The sequence below is a fragment of the Oreochromis aureus genome, linkage group 4, assembly GCF_013358895.1.
Source record: "Oreochromis aureus strain Israel breed Guangdong linkage group 4, ZZ_aureus, whole genome shotgun sequence".
NCBI lineage: Eukaryota > Metazoa > Chordata > Actinopteri > Cichliformes > Cichlidae > Oreochromis > Oreochromis aureus.
The window spans coordinates 28,357,168-28,384,196 of NC_052945.1; the positions used below are offsets into that span (position 1 = coordinate 28,357,168).

The 27,029-nt window shown below is 41.4% G+C and overlaps 1 protein-coding gene across 2 annotated transcripts in view; it reads right to left on the minus strand.

Annotated features, from left to right (window-relative positions):
• Positions 1-1,467: 1,467 nt before the first annotated feature.
• The window catches only part of ntn1b (netrin 1b), a 48,848-nt gene continuing 23,286 nt past the window's right edge, over positions 1,468-27,029 (minus strand). For both annotated transcript variants that reach the window (XM_031748332.2, XM_039610721.1), the window contains exons 3-7: positions 23,019-23,207; positions 15,756-15,905; positions 14,579-14,632; positions 12,257-12,331; positions 1,468-4,137 (exon numbers count right to left, since the gene is read on the minus strand). In XM_031748332.2, coding sequence (XP_031604192.1) covers positions 3,818-4,137; positions 12,257-12,331; positions 14,579-14,632; positions 15,756-15,905; positions 23,019-23,207 — 788 coding nt within the window. In that variant the 3' untranslated portion in view covers positions 1,468-3,817. The remainder of the gene's footprint in view (positions 4,138-12,256; positions 12,332-14,578; positions 14,633-15,755; positions 15,906-23,018; positions 23,208-27,029) is intronic.

Here is a 27,029-nt window from a genome sequence, read left to right on the forward strand (position 1 = left end):
AGTACTGCCACCTACACTTTACACCTACATGAGCTGCTCAGCCATGGAAACCCATGCATGAAGCTCTTGGCACACCATTTTTGTACTGATGTTCACTAAATGCTTCTGTAATGTTACACGGTCCGACACTTTGTGGCTGAGTTGCTATGGGTCCTAAATGCTTTGCAACAGAGACAGTATAAAAGATGCACGTAGCTGCTATGACATCACCCACTGCTTTTGTTAAGTTGCATTTTGAACCCTCGACATGAGAGTTTCCTCCATCATGGCTGTAACAAAACCCCGGATGTGTGAGTCTGGTTATGAAACTGCTAATTATTTGTGATTACCAGCTCATTAACCGTTCAGTTTGATACCACACATAATCCTGCATTTTTAAACATGGTATGACCAAACAGAAAACTGCTATATAGGACTGAAAGACTTTTTGCAACCACAGCTATTGCCATCTGGTAGCCTGGTTTGAGGCACTTGCACGCCGGTTTCATTTATCTGACCCAGAAGCTACATCCATGTTTTGTACTGTTTATGCTTTGCAGTAATATGACTTAAGCAGAGGAGCTTAATTTTATACACCTGGGGACATAGGACTGAAAACATATAAATGATAAGGTTAAGATATGTAGCCTAATACTTTTGTCCCTACAGTGTAAGTGTAATGGCACCAAAAAGAAACACCTACATGCATCTTATACACAGTTCCTTATGCAAACGGAAATATACAATACTGTGCAAAAGTCTTGAGCCACCCCTTCATTTCTCTATATTTTGCTAGGAAAATGGGAAATGGGTTTTTCTTTGTTTTTTTTTGTTTGGAAACATCTCCACACATTCATGAAAGCACAGCAGACCCGACACTGGTTCATCCCTTGAATTAGTGGTCAGGACCACTTTAAAAAATTACAAGTAAGTCAGGCTCCTTGGAAGCAAAGTATAAAGAATAAAGGGGTGAGTCGAGACTTTTACACATGAGTGTAATTTGTTAAACTGATTGCTGTTTATCCTCTTTGTTCTGTATATTGTGCAATAAATCTGAATAAATGTACAGCTTTTTTTATTGCAACGATATGTCAGGATCTAAAAGCTTTAAACTCAACATTGATGCGAGCATCTGGTATTGGATCTGACAGCTGCTGTGTCTACATCAGTATTTTGTCATTATTTAAAGTGTAACCCTTTTTTAACTACCTGCTGCATTAAAGGCAAATCTGTGTTTACCACTTTACTGTGTGTCAAATCCACTTATTCTGAAACCTCCTGAACTCCTTTCCTGTAACTACCAAATAAGTATTTGCATGATCTCTCACACCCAAATTATACTTTTGGGGGGCTGTAATCTAGAGTGTTACCAGAATGGAAAAATCTACAATTTTATATTTGGCAGGACTTTCAGAACATTTTATTGTGTTTGATCTTTGCTTCTTATATCTTGCAATCCAAAATTCATATTACAAAGTGGTTTCCAGTTGCAGCTGAAACTTGAAGCAAATAGTTCGATTAAATGCCAGAAGGAACTGTGCACGTTGTGTCGTGATAGCAAAAGAAGCTTTTTGATCATAAGAGGAAGTAGGAGCTAAACGTGCAATTTCAGCAAGAGATCCTCATTTGGCTTTTTTTCTTTCTTTCTTTTTGTTTTGTTTTTTTGCACAGCTTTATTTCAAATTAAATTTCAGGTCTGCTAAGCCGTTCAATAGCCAAACACGCATCAATACTTTTCATTACAGCCGTCTAAAATCCAATGTAAAAGTAAAAAATAAAAGATCGACAGCAAAACACCACAAAAGCCACATTTTTTTTTTGTCATGTGTCATTAAATATATTCATTTTCGATAAACATAATATATTAGTATTACAAGACATTACACAACCATTTGCAATGGACACTGCTAAACAACATTTACAAGCCAATGTATTAACATGAGCAGATAATTATTCTGATATAATATTCATGGAGAACAAAAGTCTGGCAGGGCGTACCTTTCTGCAGATGCCTGCAGGTTGAAAAATGTCGGTACAGCTGAGTGAGCGAAGACTTTGTAAAAACTTTGTAATCAACAAATACATACAGTATGATGCACAGAGTACTGAGGTGTACCCGTGTATTTACGTCAAAGTGTACATGTGTGTATTTGGGTGTTGCTGTGTGCGTGTGTGTGTAAATTCAGTCCAAGTTTCTCTCAGTGTGTGTGTGTGTTTGTGTGTGAGAGAGAGTATGTGTGATCCCCTGGGTGCACATACTCGTTTCAACATGAGAAATTTGTCTGACATTCATTTGTTTGTCTTTTTCTTTTATTAAGCCTCTAGTATTTAAAAAAAAAAACTCTGGTTAATTTCACATGGAGATAGATCTAGTTAATGTTTTAACAACAACAAAAAAAGTAATACTATACAGCTATATAACATGTAGACAATCGGTCATGCCTTTTTGTCCAGTACCAAGTCTTAATGATGAAATTCAGTCCTCAGAAAGTCGTTTTGAGGTGAAGAATATTTTACACAGTGTGCTAAATAAACATCTGTGATATTTTTTTTATCACTCCACAGGTTATTTTCCCACAACATTGAATATTGTGTACAAAGTAAATGTGTACATAATTCACAATCATCATTAGCCAGTCAGCTACAGTAAATAGTGAGCATGCAGTTTGTCAGTGGTATGAGGTTTGCTTGATAGGTCGATATTCTCTCTCTCTCCCTTTTTTTTAATGAGGTGAAATAGTTCACTTCATCAGTTCTCCCACTGGGAAATGCTTGGGAAGTCCAACTTACAATTAGTCCTTTATTAAAGAAAAAAAAACTACATTCTGACTCCACTGTAGTTGTGATTTATACAGGGTTGTTACAGTCCACCAGAAACATCAGCCTATGGAGTCACGAGTGAGGCAAGCGGGGTTTCTACTACCTATACATTCTATTAAATGGTAAAGGCTTGTTTTTTTCCCTTTTTTGGACAGCACTCTAAAAATGTTGGAACATATTTTATATGTTCTTAAACGTCTGACTAGTAAAAATAAGTGCATGGTTGACAAATCTACTCTACACCTACTTGATGCTACGGCATCGTCTACTAAAAATAATGTCTATGTATCCACATATGGTTACTTTACATTGCAGAGGTCACAACCACAACATACTGTTGATATATCAACATACTGTTGATATATCAATAAGCGCTGAGCAAAGGCTTGCTTGTAGTGAGATCATTGTACAGAAAAATGGCATTTTTTTCTTGTTTTACTGAGGTAACACTCGCCTATGAGCAAGAATGGCACTATAAGACAACAATTACCATTTTTTCAGTTGCATCTGAAAATTTTTTGCTAAAGTTTGGCAGGTTGTGGAGAGAAACTACGGCCGTGCTATAAGTCTTCATTGAACTAGACAATGATTTTCACAGCACGGTGGGAAAAGATCCTCTGAAGACACAAACAGGGTGACAGAGAAGATGTGTCACTCTTTAAAAACCGAGCAAGGGGCTTTAATAAAAATGCGTTGTGGGTAAAATGATCAGGGTGAGACATATCTGTAACATTAGGTGCAAACTCTGCAATAATACAACAAAACAACCGCTGAAAGACAGACTGTTGAATGAGCTCCTTCACAACTGTTCCTAAAGAAGAAAACACTAAACTCTTCGCTCCAGCTCAGAGCAGCAGCACTCAGTCATTTCCACATTTCTCCTACGTTTTACCTGTGTCTCTCTATTTTTAATTCTTCCAGTTTTTTTTCATCCACACTTATCCCTCTTCCTTGATTTCATCCCATCAGAGGCCTAATTCTGCCTCTGACTCTTTTTTTCTCTCCTCCACAGATACTTTTAGCACTTCCCCCTCTTGTCGCGCTGTTGGAACTTCCTCAGCCTGCGGCCCCACAGGTCCTTCCAAGGGATGAGGAGGCTTCCCTTGTCGGCAACTACGCCGCTCTGCCCAGGGGAGTCGTCGTCTGTACCCAGGAGCAGGTACTTCCTTCCGGGCTTGATCTTGGGACATTTGCAGGCCACATCCTTGGCGCGCACCCACAGCAGCTGGTCTCCACGACGGATGCGGTGCTCACCTTGCTTGTAGATAGAAATGATGTTGACGGTGAACTTCCACCACTCGCCCGCCTTGTCACCCTTAAGAACGTGCACTTGAACAGCTGGTTTAAGAGAAAAGCACAGGTTAAGTCACCCACAAGAAAAAGTGATTCAAGTCATATAGTAATATAGTAATATAGTATGGATATCAGCACCCCTTGTACTCCTGGTTAAAATCTAAATATCTGGCTAAAATTACAGCTAAATGTCAAATTCTTTGCCAAATTCAATGCAAATAAGCAGGGGTGTGTCTACAATGGAGGTATGGGGTGGACCATTTAACTGAACATATAATCCCCAATACCAATTAAACATTAAAGATGTATACGCATCAGTAAATGAATAATTGCAGCCCAATAATATCCTGAAGAAGATTGTAAAAAGTGTCATGTTACAAGAGTACATTTAAGGTACTTTAAGTATATTTCAATATACTAGTATACAGTGAACTATTGAGGCACTTAAAAAGGATTGTAACTTATACTTCTTTTCCACTTTTCAAATCAAGTATCCATCAACAAGGCTATTTTCAAATTGTTAAGCAGGTCTGCTTTCCTGATAACAAATATGCAATAGGATGCACGGCTGCATAACTTGAAAATTGTGACTTGTATACAAGTTTTCCATGTTGAAGTACATTAAATATTTCTGACTAAATAGTCTGATTTCCTGTGGCCCCTCTGGCGCATTCTCAGTACTCCCCATTTTAAAAGTCCTGGAAACAACCCTGTATACCAGTGACAGAAAAACATACTGCAACAGTGTCAACTTGTATAATATCATTATAATTATATATAAAATCGAATTCTATAAGTATACACTATAGCAAATAGAGTCCATCAAAATTATTTTAAAAGACCACATCTGCCTTGAGATGAGTTGGTGAAGTGGAAAAATAGTGGGAATGATTGACAAGCACCTTCTATTTCAACAGCGTTTATATGTAATTGCATGAAAGGGTGGATAAAAACGTTTGTTTGAACATTACCCAGAAATCTGCAACATATCACAGGCCCCTCCCTTCATCTCTGACCTATAGGACCTTTCCTTTTCGTGCCCCTGAGCACACTCCCTATTACAGCAACAGTTTCCACAGCACTCCCTGACTCCCTTTGCACTACGCTTTCTGATGTAGAACATCTGAAAGCACGCATCGGCATAAAGGGCACAGAGGCATTTTACTTTTAGGTGGCCAGGCTGGGTTAAAGAGAGAAGAAATAGGATATAGGGTTCTCTACTTCTTTTTTTTCAAAACATAACTGGCCAAAAAAGACGTTTTATAGAAAAACACCACATCTGCTACTAATATAACTTCTGAAACAAATGCTTTTCAATTGGTCTTTCAGGTGTTAGATCTGAACATCTAAACACGGACGTCCTCAGGCTAAATCAGGCCGAACCTGGTAACTATTGGTGCACCACCTGCGAGTGATATGTTCATACCAGGATGTGACTCGAGCTCCACTCGCTGAAGCTTTCTTGTGTAGATTCTCCATCCAACCAAGCAGCTAATTACTGCATCACTAAGATAGCAGCAAGGGCCAAACAGCAAAGGTGCCGGAGCTAATATGTTCTTCAAGTGAAGGGCTCTTCCTGGGAGGGTTAAGGTTAGCTTGGTATACATAGTATATCATCTAAGCTCCAGATTCTTGAAGAGAGGCCCATGGGTCAAATGGTTCATCAAGCAATTATATTCTGCTTTTCATATATCAATTGTATTATAAAACCTAAATTGCGATCACATCGATGGAGCTTGGATTTAGAAATTACTAACTATAGAGTGTTACTGAGATGTATGGAAAGTTTGTACACTTGTCCTCTTGGTCAATGTCCGTGCAAGCATCTCCCGTGCCAGTAAGGATGCTTTTTAGCACCTAAATACGATCTAATCTGGACAAGACTTCATTAGATTACATATAATGCTCATATGTATACCCAATTTAACGCTGTGTCAGCTAATGCTTTACCTCTGTAGTTTTATAATAATAACAAAATAGGGTTTCCTTTCTCTATTTTTAAAGCAGGTTGGCCTTATAGTCGCCTTTCTGGCTTAACACGATCACTTTCCGCGTTCATCGCCCGTCTTATATCGCTGCCAAGAATGCAGAGAACTGAAGGAGTGGGGTGTTTAAGTATGTGTGTCGATGCATGGTGTGAGCAAATTGCACACAATTTCAGAAGAAAGAAGGTTTGTTGGGCTGAGTAGAGGGAGCTCTCACAGCCCCGCCATTCATCGCAGCCCTCTCCTTCATCCAGACACATAAAGGGTGTGTGAGGAGGAGGAGGGGGAGGAAAGGAGGGGCCACTATTTGTCTTCGCAGCCACAGAAAAAGTTCCAGCAGAATCGGGATGTGTTTCCGACCTCATGAGCTGTCCGGGTTCTGCTCCCAGAGCCCCATCCAACTTCTCAGCGTGAGAATCCAGCGGAGATAGCGCTCTCCTCCCCAGAGCTGCTGTGCTCGACTCATTGGAGGAGACTCTGTCAGGCGCAGTCTCTCTGTCAGTGTCTGCCTCTCTCTCTTTCTCTCTCAAGTATGTTTTCAGTCTTTGCGACGTATTCAAACACACACAAATCCACACACACCTTCTGCCACTTGGTTTGAGCTAAATAGACAGCACAGAGGGAACGGGAGCACGGGGTCAAGCAATCTATTACAAAATAGCGCACACTGTTTGGTGAGGCAGACTGTGAGAGGAAGTGTGAGATGATCCTGCAACTCGCACAATGGCTGCCAACCGAGTCTCCCTCTCGCAGCCAAACTTCCCACTGGGTTTATCTTCTTTGGGTGTGCTGCGACTTGACACTGCGTGCCACCAACAGGCGAGGGCTAATGAAATTAGAGCTCGCTTAATTACCGTGCAGAGGCCCCTGTCCCCTCTGGTTATCAGCTGAGTGAATGATCAGGGACCTGTTACCCTCGGGTGAGCGAAGAGAGGTGGCCAGCTAGGCTGGGAGGCCCTGCCTTTGAGCACCATCCCGGAGCGTCGGTAAACACGCGGCCCTTTGATTCATTGTCCTCCCTGTGGCAGGGAGAAGGGAGGGTATGTGTGTGCAGAGGAGGGTGTCAGGCGAGAATATAATCCCTTTGTGTCCTCCGTCTCCGTAGCTACGGCAATGATGAAAAACAAAAATTGAATAAACAAAACATATTTCTTTTTCTCCGGGGTGGCAATCCGTCACCGTCTGCTTAATTTACCACCTGTTTGCGCCCCGAGGAATGCTCTGTGCCGGCGGAGTGCACAACTGTGTTTAAACAGAGGGCCCCTTCCCGTGACCCCCGGGGGGCCTGCATCGCCACTCACACATGGGGGTGCCCCCCCCTCTCCGAAGAACAGAAAAGAGACTCAAAAACCCCACAAAAGCGAGGCGACAGGCCTGAGAAATGAATTAGACCACGGCAAAGGAAATGCATGCTAAGCAATGATGTCTGCCATAATGCCCCAGCGCCGCGCCGGCAGAATCATCTGCTTCCAGAGTTTTTAGGAGAAACTTCAGAGACAATTAAAGGAACCGCCCGCTTTTTTCTTTTTTTTTCTTAATGAGCGTTGCAGATTTATAGCTGCACGGCCTGTCTCAGCTCCAGTAACTAAGACTTAAGTCAAGGGAAATATGAATAATAGCTACATTTGGCTCAGTAGCAAAATGTCACAAACGGACTGAATTACTGTCTTCCCAACTGTACAGGGCGGGGGCGGGGGGTCAAATACAGTTGGGCAATTTACAGTTGGATGCTGTTTAAAGTGTAACTGATGACATTTCACCGATGATTTTGATTGAAAGACACATTAGTCAGCTCTGATAGAGAAGTAACTGGAGATGAACGGCTCTCAGAAACCTTTTGCAAACTTTTTGCAGCAACTAGTTTTTGCATGAATTGACGTGAAGTTATTTAGTTATTTAGTTGAAGTTAGTTTTCCGGATAATGTGCTGAAACTTTTTGTGTATCTGTCTCTGTTGTTAACAAATGTGGGTCCAGTGATAACAGATAATGGATAACAGTGTGACTGATTAGCGTTGCTGAAAATCTGCATTGAATCATTTACCATGTAGATGAATGGAGAGAGAGAGTGAAATTAAATAACTGCATATGTTATTTTGTCTATTTTAGCCCCCTACCACTGTGTGGTTGTGTTTTCTGTTTCATAATGGACCTGCATCATTAATCATCAAAACATCAAATATCCTGCAGCCAGTTTTAACACAGCGATAGTGATATTTATATACACCTGGCACTGCCGTATTAACGGTCTGTTGCAGCCGCTTCGTGTCCTGCACATTCACTGACGGCATAATTTGATTTCTGTGTATTTTGGCCTCCCTTATAGTTTGTGATTTGCTCTGAAATTGCAGTAGGTTTTGCAAAAAGCTTCAGAATAACCAGCCTGGGCAAAGCATACATGAGTGTGCATATTTGTGCAATCTCTTTGTCTTTTACAAGCTCTGCTGCAGGGGTGCAAAGCTGCCATCATTTTAACATAGTTCAGACATCCATACTGTGATTCTTTTACAACTGGTTGTATATATATGGCTTTTACCCAGTACAAAATAGTGAGAAAGCAATGCATCCTAAACAGTTCCTAATCTTCACATCTAAGCATTACTTTCTGTGAGATATAATAACTAACCTCAAGTTGTGTTTCAGCCTTTTAGTCACCAAACTGATGAGATCACCCTTTTTGGATGTCAAGAACAATATCAGACTCACATCTGGACTGTAAATTTTTAGCTGGAGCCAAAAGCTAGTTAGCTTAGCTGGCTATTAGGAAGAAAAAAAGTTAATATGCAAAAAAAAATAATCTGAAATTAGAATGTGTATGAAGTAATCAAATTAAATTCAGGCAAGTCACAAAGTGAAGCTTAGTCAATATCCCAGACGATCAGCTAGCATCAGCAAATTCCATGTAGGATATCTATTTAAGCTGCTGTAGCCTGTGCATAATCACTGTGCATTTGCATGCCACTTTGCAACCCACCTGAACACCAGCCCCACCTTTTGTGCTGTGACTGACCTAATCAGTATCATGTCTGTTGATTCCTGTTTTGTCTTACTGCTTCCCTCCTCCTGCTTTCAAAGTATTTGTGTCAAAAATGGTAACAGATCCACTGCCAAATCCAAATTACAGCACATGGAAATAACAATCTTCCTTTAACTATAATGATTGATTGAATTATTAAATTCCCAGTTCTCGGCCAAAGTAATCTATTGCAAGCCAAACTCAACTCAAGCCAGACTTTCTTCACATTAGCTGGCTCCACAAAACCTAAAACCCCAGCAAGAGACAACCGTGATGGCGATATGAAGTTTCTTTGTAAGCCCCAGCTTTCTCCTGTTAGGCTTTGTGTGTGCTCACATAAAGTGAGACTTCTGTCTAATTTAGTCAAAAGGAACAGCTTGTGGAGGGCTGTGAAAAAAGAAACAGTTATTTTGGCAAAAAGCAATAGAGGTGCTCCAAAAAAAGGCCAGATCAAAGTAAATTTCACATTATTGACTAAATGTTTACTCTGAAAAATGCTAATAGGCCAAAAGTACACTATGACCAGTGTTGGTCAAGTTACTTGAAAAAAGTAATCAGTTACTAATTACTGATTACTTCCCCCAAAAAGTAATCCCGTTACTTTACTGATTACTTATTTTCAAAAGTAATTAATTACTTAGTTACTTTTTTAAAACACGATTTACAACCTGAATAGGTGATAAAGCGATAGATCTTTCAGCCCAATTCTACTTTTTCTGCATAATTCATCATACAAAATGTAATCAAATGGAAAAGTCTCTTTTTAAAACTTGTTTTATAAGTTTTAATCTTTTAACTTCATGCATCAAGCAAAAATTAAATTATATGCAACATTCTCTGACTAGAAGAAATTTGTTTAACAATTAAACCTATTTTCTGCACATTCCAGCACATAAATTAAAATATTTTTTTGTGTTTACACTCACTCTTTCACATAGATGCAAGTAAAACACAGCAGAAAATAAATAAAATCAAAGACTAGCGGTCCTGTTGCTCTATTTTCACCTGTAAAGCAGGACTGGGGTAGGCGGAGGTTTACCCTGGTGCAGGTGTGCCGCAGCGGTCAGTGGAAGAATCCGCGAGTTTCTCTGTGAATTTCACATTACAGTCGTAGCGCACTCGGTGCTTGCTTGGAAGTTTAGGGTTTTTTTCGCTGTAAAAAGAAGTTTTCTTCCCACGCACAACGGACACTAATGTTTTTGTCACTTTTTATGGAATCAAACTCAAAATAAGGTCAGTACTTCCACGCTTTAAACGCTGCATGCTACACTCTGTCCCGCACTCGATATATTATGATCTGCAGACAGCTGTTGTCACGAACGTCGCACTCGCTTACGTCACTGTCATGACACGTTCTCGCAAAAAATCACGGTTTTAGTAACGCAGTAATGCAGCGTTCCTACGTGAAAGTAACGGTAATCTAATTACCGTTTTGCAATAGTAATCCCTTACATTACTCGTTACTTGAAAAAAGTAATCAGATTACAGTAACGCGTCCATCTCTGACTATGACATAATGGATTGAAATCTTGCAGTGCCCACAATGTCCCTCTGCTCGTTAAGGCACATGTACAGGTCCACTTGAAGTTTTCTAATAAACATATAAATGGTCAGATGAAACCAAAATTGAGCTCTATGGCATCAACTGGACCCACTGTGTTTATAGGGAGTGAAATGGTGAGTATGACCCAAAGAATACCATCTTCACAGTCAAGCACGGATGTGGAAACATTATGCTTTTGGCCATTTTTCTGCTTAGGGTACAGGATGACTTTGCCGCACTGGAGGGCAAATGTATCCTAAAATCTTGGGTCATGGATGGGTCTTCAAGCATGATAGTGACAGAAAACATATCAACTAAGGAGTGGATAAAGAAGAAGCATAATACGATCATGTAGAAAATTTGTGTGCTTCCAAGCAGCAGCAAAGAAACCAAAAGGATTTAGAGTTTCTATAAAGATCAGTGGGCCAAAATCCCCCCCGAGATGTGTTCAGACCTGGAGAATAACTGCAAGAAATGTGTTACGACTGTGCTCGCAAGCAAGGATTTCTCAGCCAAGTACTAAGTGATGTTTTGCTTGAGGATCAAATACTTATTTCAATCAATGAAATGCAAATAAATGTATAACTTTTAAGTAATGTGTGTTTTTTTATGGTTTATTGGTGATATTCTGTCTCTTTACATCAAAATGAAACTACTATAAAAATTTGCAACTGTTCATTTCTTTGAAAGTGAGCAAATTTGCATATTCAGCAAAGGATGCGTTAATTATTTTCTCCACTGTATAGCTCCAAATGTTTGTATACGTACTTTAAATACTTTAAATACTTTTTTGTGACAATATGAAGTTTTTAACATATCATACTTTTGCTGACATATTAATTTAGTCCCATACTTTTCTCATACCTCACACTTTTTTTATATGACTGGTTCTAATCCTGCAAGACCAGTAACTCGCACCAGTGTGCCAGTTGCAGCATCATCTGACCATCCACATTTGCGTTCCAGTATGAATCCTGTTCGCATTTGCATTTTCAAAACATCCTCTATTTCCTAGCAAACACACTCGTTTAACACAAACATCTGGTATGAAGTCAGGCTGAGTGTGGTGACTGGCCAACTATTTTTATATCGCTATAGCCACGCAACTGCACAAACAACTTTAATAAGCGACTTAATCAAGGTTAAACACCCACGGTGACCCATGCTAATGGTAATTCTGATGTATACGCACCTTCAAATGAGTCTCTATTGTACTCATGAGGGATAAGAAAAAGAAATATGTCGCCAGCGTGATGCCTGTATGATGCGATCAGATCAGCTGAATCAGCATAACAAATGAGCAATTACAACTTGACAGAATGTTGGCTGGCGGTCACACATCTTGAAAAGCTTAATTTTCAGGAGAGTGCTTTTTTTTAATAAACCTTTTTTTTTTCCAGGGGTCAAACATGTTAGCTTGAGTGCATGGAAACTCGCATCAGAGAGAGCAGAGATGGTTTTATATTAGTGGACGTGTCCTAAGGCTATTTAAAATAACCCAGCAGTAAAGCACAAAGACCAGCTACATGGTGTGGACTGGCTATGCTCCGGATCAGATTAATTGAGACATTTGACCTTGTGACATCTGGCGGTACATATTCCTGTGTGCTGGACTCACTCACCGTAGTCTTTTTTACAGTATTTCTTCATCGTGATCTTCATTTTGCCCTTGGAAGCTTTACAGTGAGATTCGCAATCTGAGGAAAAGATACAGAGAAGGAGAAGAAGTTTAAGAAAATGCTTTAAATTTACATTCGCAGTATGTGAACTTCGTCAGACAGGGCTTCAGCTGGATGACCTTCAAATTTAGTCCCTAACGTCACGCTCCTTGTGCCCCCGGGTTCTTAAGGATGCTTTCAAAGTGCCACTGTGAAACAGATTAAAGCTTACACAGATCCTCCTGTGTCCGTCAACACGCTCCTACTATATGCCTCCCATGTTTTTCCATTCCAGCCCGCTCCCTCGTCACTGTCCTGGCATCCCTTATGTCAGCTCTGAGGGCTGCTGAGGTCACTCGTGCACAAGAGAAGGTCACAGAGGGGGAATTAACCGGAGACCTACCAGACATTAGTGGGGACCCTTAGCACACTCTAAGCCACATGAGGCGAGAATGTGAATACTCTAAGGCTGACCGGGGCTAAATGTTCTGAATCCCCCCAGAGAGTAGCAGCGACAGAGAAGCTCACAGACTTATGATTAATGTCTCAGCAGCGTCCCCCCTGCACTTTTACCCCACTGTATGTGAACGTGGGTTTGAGCGCCACGGGGCTTTATCGATGGCCATTCTGGTGCACTGTCACCCCGCCAGGTACCTTTTGTAATGAGGAAGGTGGTGGTGGGACCAGAGGCCAAACTGAAAATTGAAATCATTTGTTCCCTCCACTTTCCACTGACTGACACAAATTGGAAGCAGACCATCTCCAAGTGTACCCCCGCCACCCCCTCCCACTTCCCACTCTGCCTCTCACAGAGCAATAAGCCTTGTGCTCCTTTCTCTGGGGGGGGTGGGAAAGCTGGGCTGGGCAGTCTGAAGAGAAAGGAGGGGGGCAATTGAGAGAGAGGGGGAACCTTTCAGCTTGCCTGAATATGGACAAACTTCATTATTTCTTCCAGCCCTCTGTCCAGTCTTCCCCTTTCTTCCCCATTATACTCTGTGTGAATGAGGTTGCCTGGGTAATGATGGAGAAAGAAAAAAACACCCCTCTCCTCCCTCTCAAAAAAAAAGGAGAGAGAGAGGGAGAGGAAAAAAGAGCGGTTTGGGACGTGGGATGAGGATTGAATTCATGTATGTAGAGAAAGCATTTCTGCTGGAATTCCTGGCTGGTTTCTGGGTTGGCGGGAAAAATAAGAAAAGAGGAAATCCCAAAGTAAATGAATCTGACGAGTCCATATCGAGCGTGCCTGATTTCCATGTAAATGAAGTGGTGGCGGTGGGGGGGCTCTTTATCTCCTGCAGGCCCTTGGGGGCCTTCATCATACCTTTCTTTGATAGCTGACGTTGCCCATTAGCCCCTTAGCGCAATTGCTGCAGTGGGCCATTACACCCACGGCTCTCATTAAGGTCCAATCTCCTGCTGTGAGGACAAACGCCCCCTTTGTGTATCTCTGCAGCAGTGCCACGTTCTTTCTGCGGGGTCCCCGGGGACCACACTGCTCCTAATTTGGAGGGTGGTGTCTGTTTGGAGTCTCTGACAGGAATCCAAACTCCACACAGCCTCGGCAGTCACTATAGCAGGAAGTGGGGCTCGCAACAAAGCGCGCTGAAGTCAGTGGCGCCACTCTCGTCAGACGCTGATCGATGATCAGAGGTGACTCAGCCTATTTAAACAAACCTGGATCACGGTGAAAACTCATTAATATGCTGAAATTTATCTAAGCTGTTGTTGAATATTTAAGGATAATTTGAAATAGGACAGACCTTCCCCAAAAGGGGCTGCACATTAAAGGTATACTAGCGTGGCACATGATCCAATGCCAGCAGCCTGACATGGAGATTCTTGTCAGAGCACATGAACAATAGGTTCAGGCAGAGCTTCACTGCTGGTACAGCCAGCCTTGATTGAAATACAAACTGGTGCAAATGAAGCATGTAATCAGATTAGGGCCGAAACCCCAGGGAGGCTGCTGGGCAGGCTGGGAATACGGGCAACGAGGCCACAGGGAGCACTGGCAAAATATCTGGAGTTTACATCAGCATCAGTCTGACCACGCCGACGTGTGTTTAGCTGAGGAGTGTGGAAAGATGTGCGTGTGCTCAAAATGCACTTCTGATTTCACGCATGGAGGAACAGTTGGCTTAGTTAAAAAAAAATCCCACCCACAATGATACATTAACATGGCTGAATTCATATAAATGAAAGGGCAACAGCAGCTTGAAAACAGAATATGTAGTAAAAAAAATAATTTTATTTTAAAAACGACAAAACATCTGTTTGGTTACTCACCTGTCGGCTCCTCGTAGCTGCTGTAAGTCGCTGTCGGAGATGCAGCTGGGATCTCTGTGACAAAGTAAGGAGCACAGTGAAATGACAATTTTCTCTGCCGCCATATTGTTCTGTGTATTGAATAGCGATAATTCCATCTGTGAGAACGTGAAGGAATTTCCCAGTGCCGTCGGACACGAAGCTGATTTTGACACACAGATGTACTGAAAAGATTTTCCTCTTAATGTCCTGCTCCCTCCTGACTCTGGTATGTTGTAGGTACAGTGAGCCAAGGCCGCTGGTCTCGTTAAACTCGGAGCTGGCAGCGATTTAGATATACACAAAAATTTAATATCATACTATTAAAACCAAAAGACATTATCTCAAAAAGTTACAAGAAACCAAATCCATTCTACTCTACCAGCCGAGTCTCTTCCAGCTTTTACACCACATTTGTAACTGCCCCAACAAAATTAAAGAGATCCTGTTCCAGCAGGTTTGCGCTTTGAAATTATCTTTGTGAATTCTGGCCAAACACTCTGATTCTTACTGTACAAACACCACTGCTCCACTTCCACACGTGGGCTTTATCAGAAATGTCAACCCTGTTAACACAGGGGGCAATCATTAGCGCGTATACGTCCACCATGGACGTTGCTGTTGTCTTATCTGTTCATACCAGCCACCTACGATGTCCCGAGCTAAAGCAGCTACTAGTGACCCATCTTTGCTTTTGTGAGGCGTTGGTGTTTACTGCCAAGGGCCTGGAATCTGCCAGGAGTAGATACAGCCAATAAACATATCAGCCATCGATCCCTTGGATTCATTCCGGGGGATTTACTGCGAGTTAACGGCCTCGAAGGCAAACAAGGCCATATTAGTCAAGCTGTAATCGTCTGTTTATCCAGACTCAGGCTTAAACAGCCAAATATCTATCCAAAGTGATGGAACAAGGGGATAAAAATAACACGGGATGAGAGACAGAGAGCAATGGATTCATGGATAAAAAGGCACATTCTGTTCTTTTCAGGTCCTCTCTGTGAGGCACTTGAGGCAGAATTTCTTCAACCTGGGTGTCATCACCTCCACTTCGAGGTGTAGGCGGTGATCAGGTTAAAGGTGTGCTTGTAGCAACATTTAAAATAGCAAAACCCCCCCACTATTTTTGATCAATTAAAGTGGTAGAAGTAGCCCTTACTGATACAGGGAGCTATGGGAGAGCGGCTCTGCTGGTAGCCCTTGGCACAGCGGTTGCAGGTGATCCCCGTCACTCCGTCCTTGCAGGGGCACTGGCCTGTTGTCTGATTACACGTCTTCCCTGCTGCTCCAACTGGATGGCAATCACACGCTAAAGAGGGAAGAAGAGCATCAAGCTACACTGTACACAAGTAAACAACTTGCAAGTTGAAAAAAAAGAAAGGAAACACGAGCAGTTAAAAGTAAAAAACAGATATCGGCTTACAAATGACTACAGCATGTCTCAGGCTTGTCCTCTGCTGACTCTACATATTCTATACAATAAAAAAGTCATCTTAGCACTAAAACCTAGTAAGAAATCATTCGCATTAGAGCAGGCTGTGTTTTGCTTCCAGACCATCACAGATGGGGAACTGGGCCCTGCACCAGCATAAAACCTCAATCAAATTACACTGCTTCCCTCCACCCATTACGACCATAAGATTCTTCATTAGGTCTGCTTTGGAAGGCACGCAGAAGGGTAAATAACTTGATTAATTACAGTGTTTCACTTTCACCGCGCAGCACGACACCAAATGTTTGGCGTGTGCGCGTCACGGATGTGTCTGTGCGTGAGGGTAGGGAGCTCCTCGCAAGCCGGTTTTGAATCCTCTGCTTCGGTGCGATCAGACAGGCTGTGCGCTCTTCAGATTGAGTTTCCAATGTAAAGCCTTTTGGCAAAAGGGCTCCTTGCAAATACTGCCTGAATAATGTTTCCCATTAATGGACGAGTGGAACGCACTTCAAAGTGTGTTTAAGCTTTTAGTTGGGAGGATCGCACGTTAAATGTGAGAAATTTGTTCTGTGTGTGTGTGCACCCTGCCAAACTTTTACTATAAAGCCAGTGTTTGAAGTTGAAGCCCAGCCTCCCTATTAGCCCTGCATGTGTAGCAGCAGAGTCATTCGAAATTTGCTTGAAGTGGTCCAGTAGACGTTGCTTTTTACTTGGAATTTATGGAGCTTTATGAACATTAGGGGATGCTTATTAAATCTTTCTTTAAGAAAGCCTAATGTCTTTGTTTTTCTTCTGCCTCATTCGTATCATATAAAAGCTTCTGCCAGTTTGCAGAAATAAAACCAAATGGTGACATTTTTAGGGATCTACCTCTTTTCCCCTCCAAGAAATCAACACCAGTGTGTTTTTCACATAAATCCAAGGGACGGTCATTTAACGGAAACCATAGCTGCAATAAAATGATCATCACATAAGCTAACGATAAAAATTAACAATGCGATGGAGAGATGTTTTGTTTCAGTCGAACCATTTCAACCAGCTTAGTTTTCTTTTGACTGCTACTGTATGTTTGCATGTATATACTGCAAAATATCAGTTTATACAAATAAAATTTCAGGCTAGTATGGGAACAAAGCTAAACTGTAACTTCTGGTTTCTGCTCCACAAGTAATTAAACCTCACTGCAAAATCCTATTGACTTTATGACAATACTGATTAAAATCCAGGCTTGGAAGAGGTCTTTTGTCAACAAATGCTGTGAGACTTGCTTCATATGTCTGGATAAAGGCTGTAATCAAAGACTCAAACAATCCAACTTCATTATTTATTCAATAATTCAGGTTTTTTGCAGTAGTTAATTAACAAAATTTCCCATGAGCAACAGACCACAGGGAGTTAAATGTCACTTTGACAAAAGAGTTCATGAGCAGGTTGTGGCTTTGCTTCAGATATTAATAACAGCAGGATGGAGACGAGCATGTTGTCATTTTCAGGGAGCAGAGATTAAAGCCAACAACTAAAAGACATTGAAATATGACTTTGGAGGAGAGCTTTTATGGATGCAACTGTTAAGATCCAGTGCAAGCAATAGAAGCAAGTATCTGGATGCTGACTTTAAAATTAAAGTGTCTCTAATTTATTTAGCTGCAGTGTAAAAAAAGAAAAAGCCTAATTTTTTCATGAAAGATTGTAATTTTATTATGGTGTTTAAGTGGATTAATGAGCTCTCCACACACTAGGACAGAGTTGCTAATTGTAAGTGGAGACTCTCTTTAGCACATTTGTTTTACAATTTTTGAGTACACTCATGCTTTAAAGGTACTTACACAAGTCATGCATAACATTATGACCGGAGGGGAGGAGAGGTGAATAACACTTTGCACTTCATCCTGGCACCTGTTAGTGCAAGTAAACATTATGCACTCAAAGTTTATGTGTTAGAAGGAGGAAAATTGGGCAAATGTAAGAATTTGAGAGAGTTTGGCAAGGACCAAACTGTGATTGCTACATGAGTAGGTCAGAGCATCTCCAAACCTGCAGCTCTTATGGGATGCTGTATAATGCTGGTTCTCATAGAAAGGCGTCAGAATGCAAAGTGCATCACAGTTTGTTGTGTATGGGGCTGCATAGCTGCAGACAGGTCAGGGTGCCCATGCTGACCCCTTCCCACCACTGAACACACCAACAATGGGCACGTGAACATCAGAACAGCAGCACTGAACAATGGAAGAAGGTAGCCTGGTCTGATAAATCACATTTTATTTACATCACATGAATGACTGGCTATGTAGAAACACCTGACACCTGCACTATGGGAAGAAGGTAAGCCAACAGAGGCAGAGCGATACTTTGGGCAATATTCTGCTGCAAACCTTGGTCCTGCCATCCATGTGGATGTTACTTTGACACTTGGACCTCAGCATTGTTGCAGGTCATGTACACCCTGTCATGGAAACAGTACTTTCTGGTGGCTGTGGCCTCTTTCAGCAGGATAATGGACCCTGCCACGAAGCAAAAATGGTTCAGGAATGAGGAGCACAACAACAAGTTTGATGTTTACTCCATTTGTGTTAATGCCTGTTGTTAATTTTGGGGAGTTTTAAGCTATTTCAGTATTTAAACACAAGAATTTACTATCAGTACCTTTAAAGATAGCTGCACGAGGTGACGAATGACATCTTTATAGTTCAAAGTAGAAATTGGGGTTCTTCCAAGTCTAGTTTACATCTCCTGTAGCTTGGTGGTGTCAGTGTTGTCAGTCATGCTACTTACCTCTGTTGTTATAGGTGAACTAAGCCTCATTAGCTTAAGCTGGCTAGTACTGCAGTTACTTACTGCTAATGAGGGTGTTTAAGTCTGCCACTAATATGCCCTTCATTGGCTTCCTGTTAAATCCAGAATTGAATTCAAAATCCTGCTCCTCACATACAAAGTCTTAAATAATCAGGCCCCATCTTATCTTAATGACCTTGTAGTGCCATATCACCCCATTAGAGCACTTCGCTCTCGCTCTGCAGGCTTACTTGTTGTTCCTAGAGTATTTAAAAGTAGAATGGGAGGCAGAGCCTTCAGTTTTCAGGCCCCTCTTCTGTGGAACCAGCTTCCAGTTTGGATTCGGGAGACAGACACGATCTCTACTTTCAAGATTAGGCTTAAAACTTTCCTTTTGCTAAAGCATATAGTTAGGGCTGGACCAGGTGACCCTGAATCCTCCCTTAGTTATGCTGCAATAGACGAGAGCTGCCGGGATTCCCATGATGCATTGAGTTTTTCCTTCCACTCACCTTTCTCACTCACTATGTGTTAATAGACCTCTGCATCGAATCATATCTGTTATTAATCTCTGTCTCTCTTCCACAGCATGTCTTTATCCTGTTTTCCTTCTTCACCCCAACCGGTCGCAGCAGATGGCCCCGCCCTCCCTGAGCCTGGTTCTGCCGGAGGTTTCTTCCTGTTAAAGGGAGTTTTTCCTTCCCACTGTCGCCAAAGTGCTTGCTCATAGGGGTCATATGATTGTTGGGCTTTTCTCTGTATTTATTATTGTGCTATCTACTGTACAATATAAAGCGCCTTGAGGCGACTTTTGTTGTGATTTGGCGCTATATAAATAAAATTGAATTGAATTGAATTGAATTGAATGTCTTGATCTTGAAAAATTATTTCAGATTTCTATCAAAGAAAGAATTCAGCTAAAGATTCAGAGTCATCGTTATGGATGTGCCTAAACTGGGCACATCCATAACAATAACACTAACTCTGAAAGTAAGTAAGCATATTTCCTAAATATTATTTTTCTGAATCATATTTATTTAAGTAGTTGTAGACTTGACTCAAAACTCTTTAAGGTTTCCAAAACAATATTTTATCTAAAAGTGTGTAAGCGGAAGGATAGGCTAGACTGTATATTAACCACTGGAAAACTACACTACTACTGCCCTCATAGCAGGTGTTAAATACCGGAAACATGACTAAATTTCATGAATGGTTACTGAATGGTTTTGGAGGGAAGGGGGGGGTACGATGCAGTGAACCATGTACCAGTTCCATCTCTCTGGACTCACCGTGCCTAGTTAAATACTTTTAGGCTGCCAAACGTAGGAGGTGATTCGAGAAAAAACAAACTGTTAGGGGCGGGCGGTGTGCGCTGTGGTTCTCCATGAGCCATGTTTACACTGCGCTTGATGAGGGGTGAAGTTGTTAATCTGGGAAATAAAGCATGAGGCATTCCATGTAGCTATTGGAAAAGTAGGCACAGTAAAAGGAAGAGCCTGTTTTTTTTTCCACCAAACCTCCAACTATTAAGCAAATTATTGGGAGGAATGTTTTTTGTTGAGATGTGAAGTATTGGGGGGTGGAGGGGGAGCAGGCGGGCGCAGGAACGGAGAATGAAAGCAGACTTCCTCCTGGCTGTGTTGGCGCTGCGCTGTATTTCCTGTCCAACAACAGCAGAGTGGGATGGTTGGCTGAATTGAACAATAAATATAGCGGTTTTTAACTGATGTCACATCACCCTGTTTTTGTCACCTGAGGAGTACGGCAGCAATCAGGCTGTTTGGGTTTGATTCCAGAGCAATGAGCAGCGCACGTGAAGGGGATGGGAAGAAGGGCTTCAAGTGTTCAGGTTACACTACAGCTGTTTGGAAAGACTTTGGAAAGATGTATGGGTGTTGCTTCACCATTAGGCGCAGTGAGAACCTCTGTTAAATTAACCTGCTCTTAGCTCTGACCCCCTGAACTGAACAACTCCCCAAATATAGCCTGAGAAAATGTTTAGGCTGGCAGACTGAAACAGCGCCGCGAAGAACCATTCGTCACGTTTTAAGCTAAGTGCGCAGATGATCTATCAGGCTTGAGTTCGCCTCATGCAGCAAGCTCTGTTTGAGGGTGTCTCTGATATAAAACGCCTCTATAAAATGCTTCTCGTGCATTCGCCTTCCTTTCATGCGAGCTGGAGAAGTCGGAGTGAATTAGGAGAGGAAGCTGTTGTGGCATGCAGTAGGAAATATCACGTTGCTGTGCCTGTGTTTTGATAGCCAGCGGTGTACCAAGGATAGGGGCACCAGAGGATAGGCATTCCAAGACCTTGTCACCAGCCAATCAGAGCTCAGCGGTGGATGTGGCTGAAGACCACACTATGAGCATCTATCCAGAGTTTCTCATTTGTCATTAGTGTGTGGGAAGAGGTTGGAGATTAAATGCACAGAGGCAGGGTGAAATATTGTTTAAACAAAGCATGCCAAGGCACTGCTGTAAAATTAGTCAAAATTTACATTATTTGTTTTCCAGATGAATGGACTTTCCATCCAAAAGGCAAACTTTAGCCCGAATGATTAAAGAAATAAAGAACAATGGTCCATGCACTCTTACTGTATCTCACACAGGACTGTTTGTGCATCTGTGGAGTATTTTGCCAGTGCATGTGACTGAGTGACAGCAGTTTGTTTGCTCAGGGCCTCTGAGCCTGTCTTTACTCCCAGAGGTGCTGCAAGACAGAAGGAGCTCAGCTTTTTTCCCCCCCGCACATTAATCCTCGGCAGCTCGACGTATGTGCTCACACCTGTGTGCGCGTGTTGTTTTTCCTTTCTCCCCGTGCACATGCGTACGTGCGTTGGAAGTATGAATGGAAGAGAGGGACGATTAGCGAGCTGTTTTCACCGCTCCGCTCAGTGGATCAGCTCGCACCTTTGCTTTGTTATGTTTGTCTTGTCAGGGATTCACTGAGAACCTCAAATATCTGGGGAGCTGCAGGGGTCGGTTCATCGACACCAAGACAGGTGTGTGCTTTACTCGAAACTTTTTAACGAATTCTTGTCATACCTGAGCATGGTGAAGAGTGAGTGTATAAACTATTACACAGAGCCTGGTTTTGGAGGTTACAGTTTCTATAAAAACCATATCTTTCCCTTCTTTTGTGATTTTTGTGGAGGGTTTCTTTGTAGTATTTCTCGGCCAAATTTGTATTACTAAACTTAAGTTTCATTTATTTATTTTTTTTGTAGTCTCTCTTTTAAAGGGCTGGGATTTCTGGATCCAAACACAGACTATATATAAAAGATCACATACCCAAACATTGGTGGTGTGGGCATGTGATGGTTTTTTCGCACTTTTTTTTGGAGCCAGAAATAACAATAGTCGATAACGATACAATTCTGGGTCATACCTAATAAAAGTCTATTTTGCAGGGTTATCTGGGGAATCCTCACTGGCTAACAACTTGCAATTTCACAACGAGATCTGACACATACTTGTTACATCTGGCTTCAAAAAACCACGTCAGAAACACCCACCTCAACGTTTCAAAACAGGACTTCGCAAACCAGTTGGTGACTTCTTGTAGCTGCTTTCATCCTATGCCAACGGGATACTGAACACTAACTCGATGGATGTTTTTTTTAAGTTAGACAACTTAGATAATGACATTCAGATAATGTTGGGCTTTTATAATCCCAAGCACACCAACGCCACAAACATGCTCAAGAGGTCCAGCTCAGTGGTACAGATGAGTTGAGGTGACACCTAGTGGACATCTCTTTTCAAGCAACCACACCTGAAAGCCCTCAATTTTTGTCTTTAAGCTTTTTTTTTGTGCAGCTTACAAGATATGAGATTTTTAGATGTTGCTTATTCAAATCTGTTTTGCTGGCTCTGTAGTGTGGTGGATTTAAACATTTGCCAAACAAGCGAAACATCCCCAGTTTCATCCCAGGCGGAGATACAAATCCCTTTGGGGATATGTGAGGAAGAGTATCCGGTGTAAAAGTCAAACACATAGAACTACCTGCTATGCCAAACCTCGGTGATAAGGCAGCAGCCAAAAGTCGCTTACTCAAGTCTGTTTTAAACTGTTGTATTTCTACTTGTATACATTGTACCAAGCACAGCATTTTTTTTTCTTTTGGAAGAGACCTTCAACATGTGTCCAAAGGTTGGTCTTACAGAAAGACTGAGGATCATTCATATTCCAAGAATTACACCATAACATCCTGTTACCTTTGCAAGCTCTGCGGTGAGAGATGGATTTGGTCATGTCCCTGTAGTAACCCTCCTTGCAGTAGTGGCAGTGGCGTCCTGCTGTGTTGTGGCGACAGTTGAGACAGACTCCACCGCTTCTACGGCCGGACAGCTTGTACAGCTCCATGTTAAAACGACAGCGGCGGGCATGCAGATTGCAGTGGCAGGCTGAGTGCATAGAGAGAGAAAGAGAGAGGGAGACTTTCATCAGTAATGCAGAAACTCCTACCTTGACATTTTGCAGCTGGGCTAAGCATAATAAGTTCATTACTCAGTTTATTGAATTTAAACAACCCTTTGTGGTACTGCCATTGAAAACGGTTCAGTTTTTCTGATTTTCATGTTTTCACTTTGGTTGCATGGTTACACAGTCCCCTGTCGTTTGACACACTCTAAACCCGTGGACACGCGAAACCAAATGCGGTGTCATCAAGCTAGAAAACAGCGCTGTTTTTCTTAGCTCCTGAAAAGCTGACGTTTTAGAAATATGAGCTTGTTATCTGACAGTGATGAACTCGGCACTCAAGGTTTAAAGACTTTCCAAATTGCAATTATGAGGCAGCCAAATTCAGTCTGAGAAAATGCACTTTCTTAAAAAACATCACAGAGTTCAATCTCCCAGTATGGGTTCGTCAGAGTAAGACGAGGTTATTGAAACAGATGGTGCGCTGTGGTCTGGATTGGAAATAATGAAGCCTCTAAAAGAAACGTCCTGGTTCAGGCTCTGTGTCGCTGGGCCACCTGCTTGTGAATTTAACCTCTGAACTCTGGTGATGTCAGGCAGGAAAACTTTCTTCCGCTCTCCCACGCATCTGAGAGACTTGTTAATATCGACCCCAAGATACATATTGCACTGATGCATTAAATAAAGAATTCATTTCTAAAATCATAGCTCGTGTGAATAAAAATGACATTGTACCTGTTTAATTACTCACACATTTGTCACTGATCAGTTCGTCTTTCACAAAGTCACTTTCACACAGTACAATTCAATTAGCTTATTAGCTATAACAAGAAGTGTATCAGAACAAGTATTATTAAACCAAGTTCAAGTCACTGAAATGACACTAATACTTAGTTTAAGCAACTAATCAGCTGACTAGCTATAGTGAGCTGTGAGCTTGGCTCAAAACACACAAGTGACACAAAGTGTGTTTCCTCCAAGAGCCACTTGAGGCTGCTTCCAAATGTTGAGCAGAAAATTAAGCATGGTGAAAATAAGCATAGGCTAGTACAAGTGTACAGTGTTGATTTTGTATAAGTACTTCATTAAATTCTATGAAAATTGTCATAACACTGAGGTATTGACGCGCTAACTAAGCTAACTGCTAGAGCTAGCAATAACTGATACTGTTTACCTTTCTAGCTCTACCTCCTGTTCAAAGTGAAAGTAAAAAAACAAATAAAAATCAAGATGGTAAGTCAAAACTTTATAAGCATAGTCCATTAAATACATGCTTTTGTGTCTAGGTCCATTTTTTTTGTAAATATGGAGCATCCATAAAATGTTAGCTAGCTTCTGTTATCTCAAGTCTGTGATTTTCACAGTTATGTTTCTCAGAGGAACATCAATGAGGAAGATTAGTAAGAGAAAATTAGTAAGCTGCTTTATTACCACCGGCTAAACTAAGTAATAAATGCCCTTAATTACTATGGGTAGCCAGTTAACAGGGTGTGTACTGATTGAAGTGTGTCCTTCTCTCCTGAAAGTATAGTGATTATATATATATATATGTATTCTACATTGAGCGGGTTTCACATTTATTGAGTAGCTGTTGAATGGTTGGGTTTGCAGAACGGGGCATTGTCAGAAACCCCCGTTTTATTTTCCAATTTTCACCATAAAGTTTCAATCAGACTTCTCTCTTTGCTCTGTGATAAGATACATTACCATCCTGAAAATGACGATGATGGCTTTCCTGGTGAGGTAATCATCTTCTCTTTGCCCTTCACCTGACATTCAACCCATATTTGATAAATGAGCAGGATGAGGGGAAATGTGTTTGTTTTCTTTCTAAACCTCAGAGGACCTGGCATCCACATATGTGGACATCACATTTTGGGTTGTCTAGACACCAATACAAAACTTTGCTCTACAAGGGCCTGATATCCACTTACGAGGACATTGTACTGCCACTGTTCTATTGAAATTTAAAACAAATGTCCTTATATGTGGTTCTCAGGCCTCCCAGTGTCCTGCAGGTTTTGGATGTGACCTTGATCCAAAAATCAGCTAAATGACCTCCTCAACATGTCTTGTAGTTCTCCAAAAGATACTCATTTGATTCAGGTTTGGTGTTTTTGCAGGACATTCATCAGGTTGTTATATGTGGTTCTCAGGCCCTTGTAGAGCACAATCAGGTAAAAAGAGTTTTTACATTCATCAGTTCCAAAAAATAGCAAAGAGAAATTAAAAATGCATGCCATGAAAGAGTTCGAGTCTTAGGAGGTTAAGGCAGTCGCCTTTATTTGTTTCACTGAAACGTCACCAGACTAATGTTTCAGCATAATGTCAGCAGACAGTACATGATTGCTGTAATCTTATTGTCCTGTGTTTCAGTGTTAGTGCTAGTCTTTCACTTTGGCTTTACCGTATGCACGTCCCTTTTCATTCAGCCCATTTCTTACGGTTCCTTTGCAAACACTGGCTCACGTTTCTGCACATTTGCTTTTCATTTGTTGTTTTGGTGCAAATAACATCTTTAAGGAGTTGCATAATCTTTTCCATTGTTTCCACTGACAGCTCTCTTGCTGGGGCCATGCTGCCTTTCAATTAGCCAGGTACAGCAGCTTGTTTTAACATATTTAGATCTGTGCAGGTATTTATTTTAGACTCGCAGAATACAAAGTGATTCCGCAATTCTTCCTCTACTTGGAAGATATATGTGATGAATTAAGCTAATTTAATTAAACTTGTTTGATTCATGCACCACACATTTCAAACTTTGTTTTGTGTCATATTTGTGCTCTATTTGCTACAAAGTGAAAAGCTGGATACTTCAAGTGTTGTGATTCCATAATTTTTGCCAGGTCTTGTTGCATGCGCTGCCTTTTAAGCAAAAGTGAAACAAGACACTGCTTTGGGGTAACTTTAGTGTTTTTTGTGGCAGGGTAATTTTGCAAGTTGTTTCATATATATACCATAATTTCATATTTGTTTTAATATTGAACACATTTTAATTCTCAGTTATCACATTTGTGTTATATATATATATATAATTTATTTTTTCTTACTTTTTTCTTTGTTTTTGTCTGAGTCAGTCATGTACCATTTTTATGAGCAGCCCCAACAGTACCTCACATTTTGGTAATCTCTCCATCAGTGCACCCGTCTTGCTGTTATTACAGGGAGATGCAGGCGATAAGACTGTCACATATGCTCCGTGTTCATCAGTGGTCTGAATCACGTACAAACTGATTCACACCTGCCATAAGAGACCGGAGCTGGCAGGTGGCTGGGATTCAGAAACACTGCTTTTGAATGGGAGGCCCAGAAGCGCACACACACACACACACACAGTAAAACACAGAGGTGTTTGGCAGCTGTCGCAGGCTTATCTCCCACACCTCCCTCCCCAAGACTGATTCAACACGCACTACGCCAGGCTTTGAAAAACCTCTCTCTCTCACACACACACACTCACACACACACACGGGCTCCCTCCTCCCTTTCCCTCTTACTCTTTGCTGCTTTCTTATCCCAGATGTTATCTCCACTTAAGGGAAGTGTGAGGGAAAATGCAACAGGGCCTTTTTCATGAAAAGGTAACGGAATGCTCTTAGTTGTCTTTCCCCAAGAAGGCCGATGCTGGTATTGCACTTTTCATCTTTCCACATGCTGTAACACTTCAGTCATCCTTTAAAAGCACACAATCACTTTCCAAACACAACAACCTTTGACAAAAAAAGCAGGGAATACATCTTAATTTCATTCTTTTTTAAAAATTTGATGTCAATGTTTTTTACACATTTACTTTACACGGGAAAAAA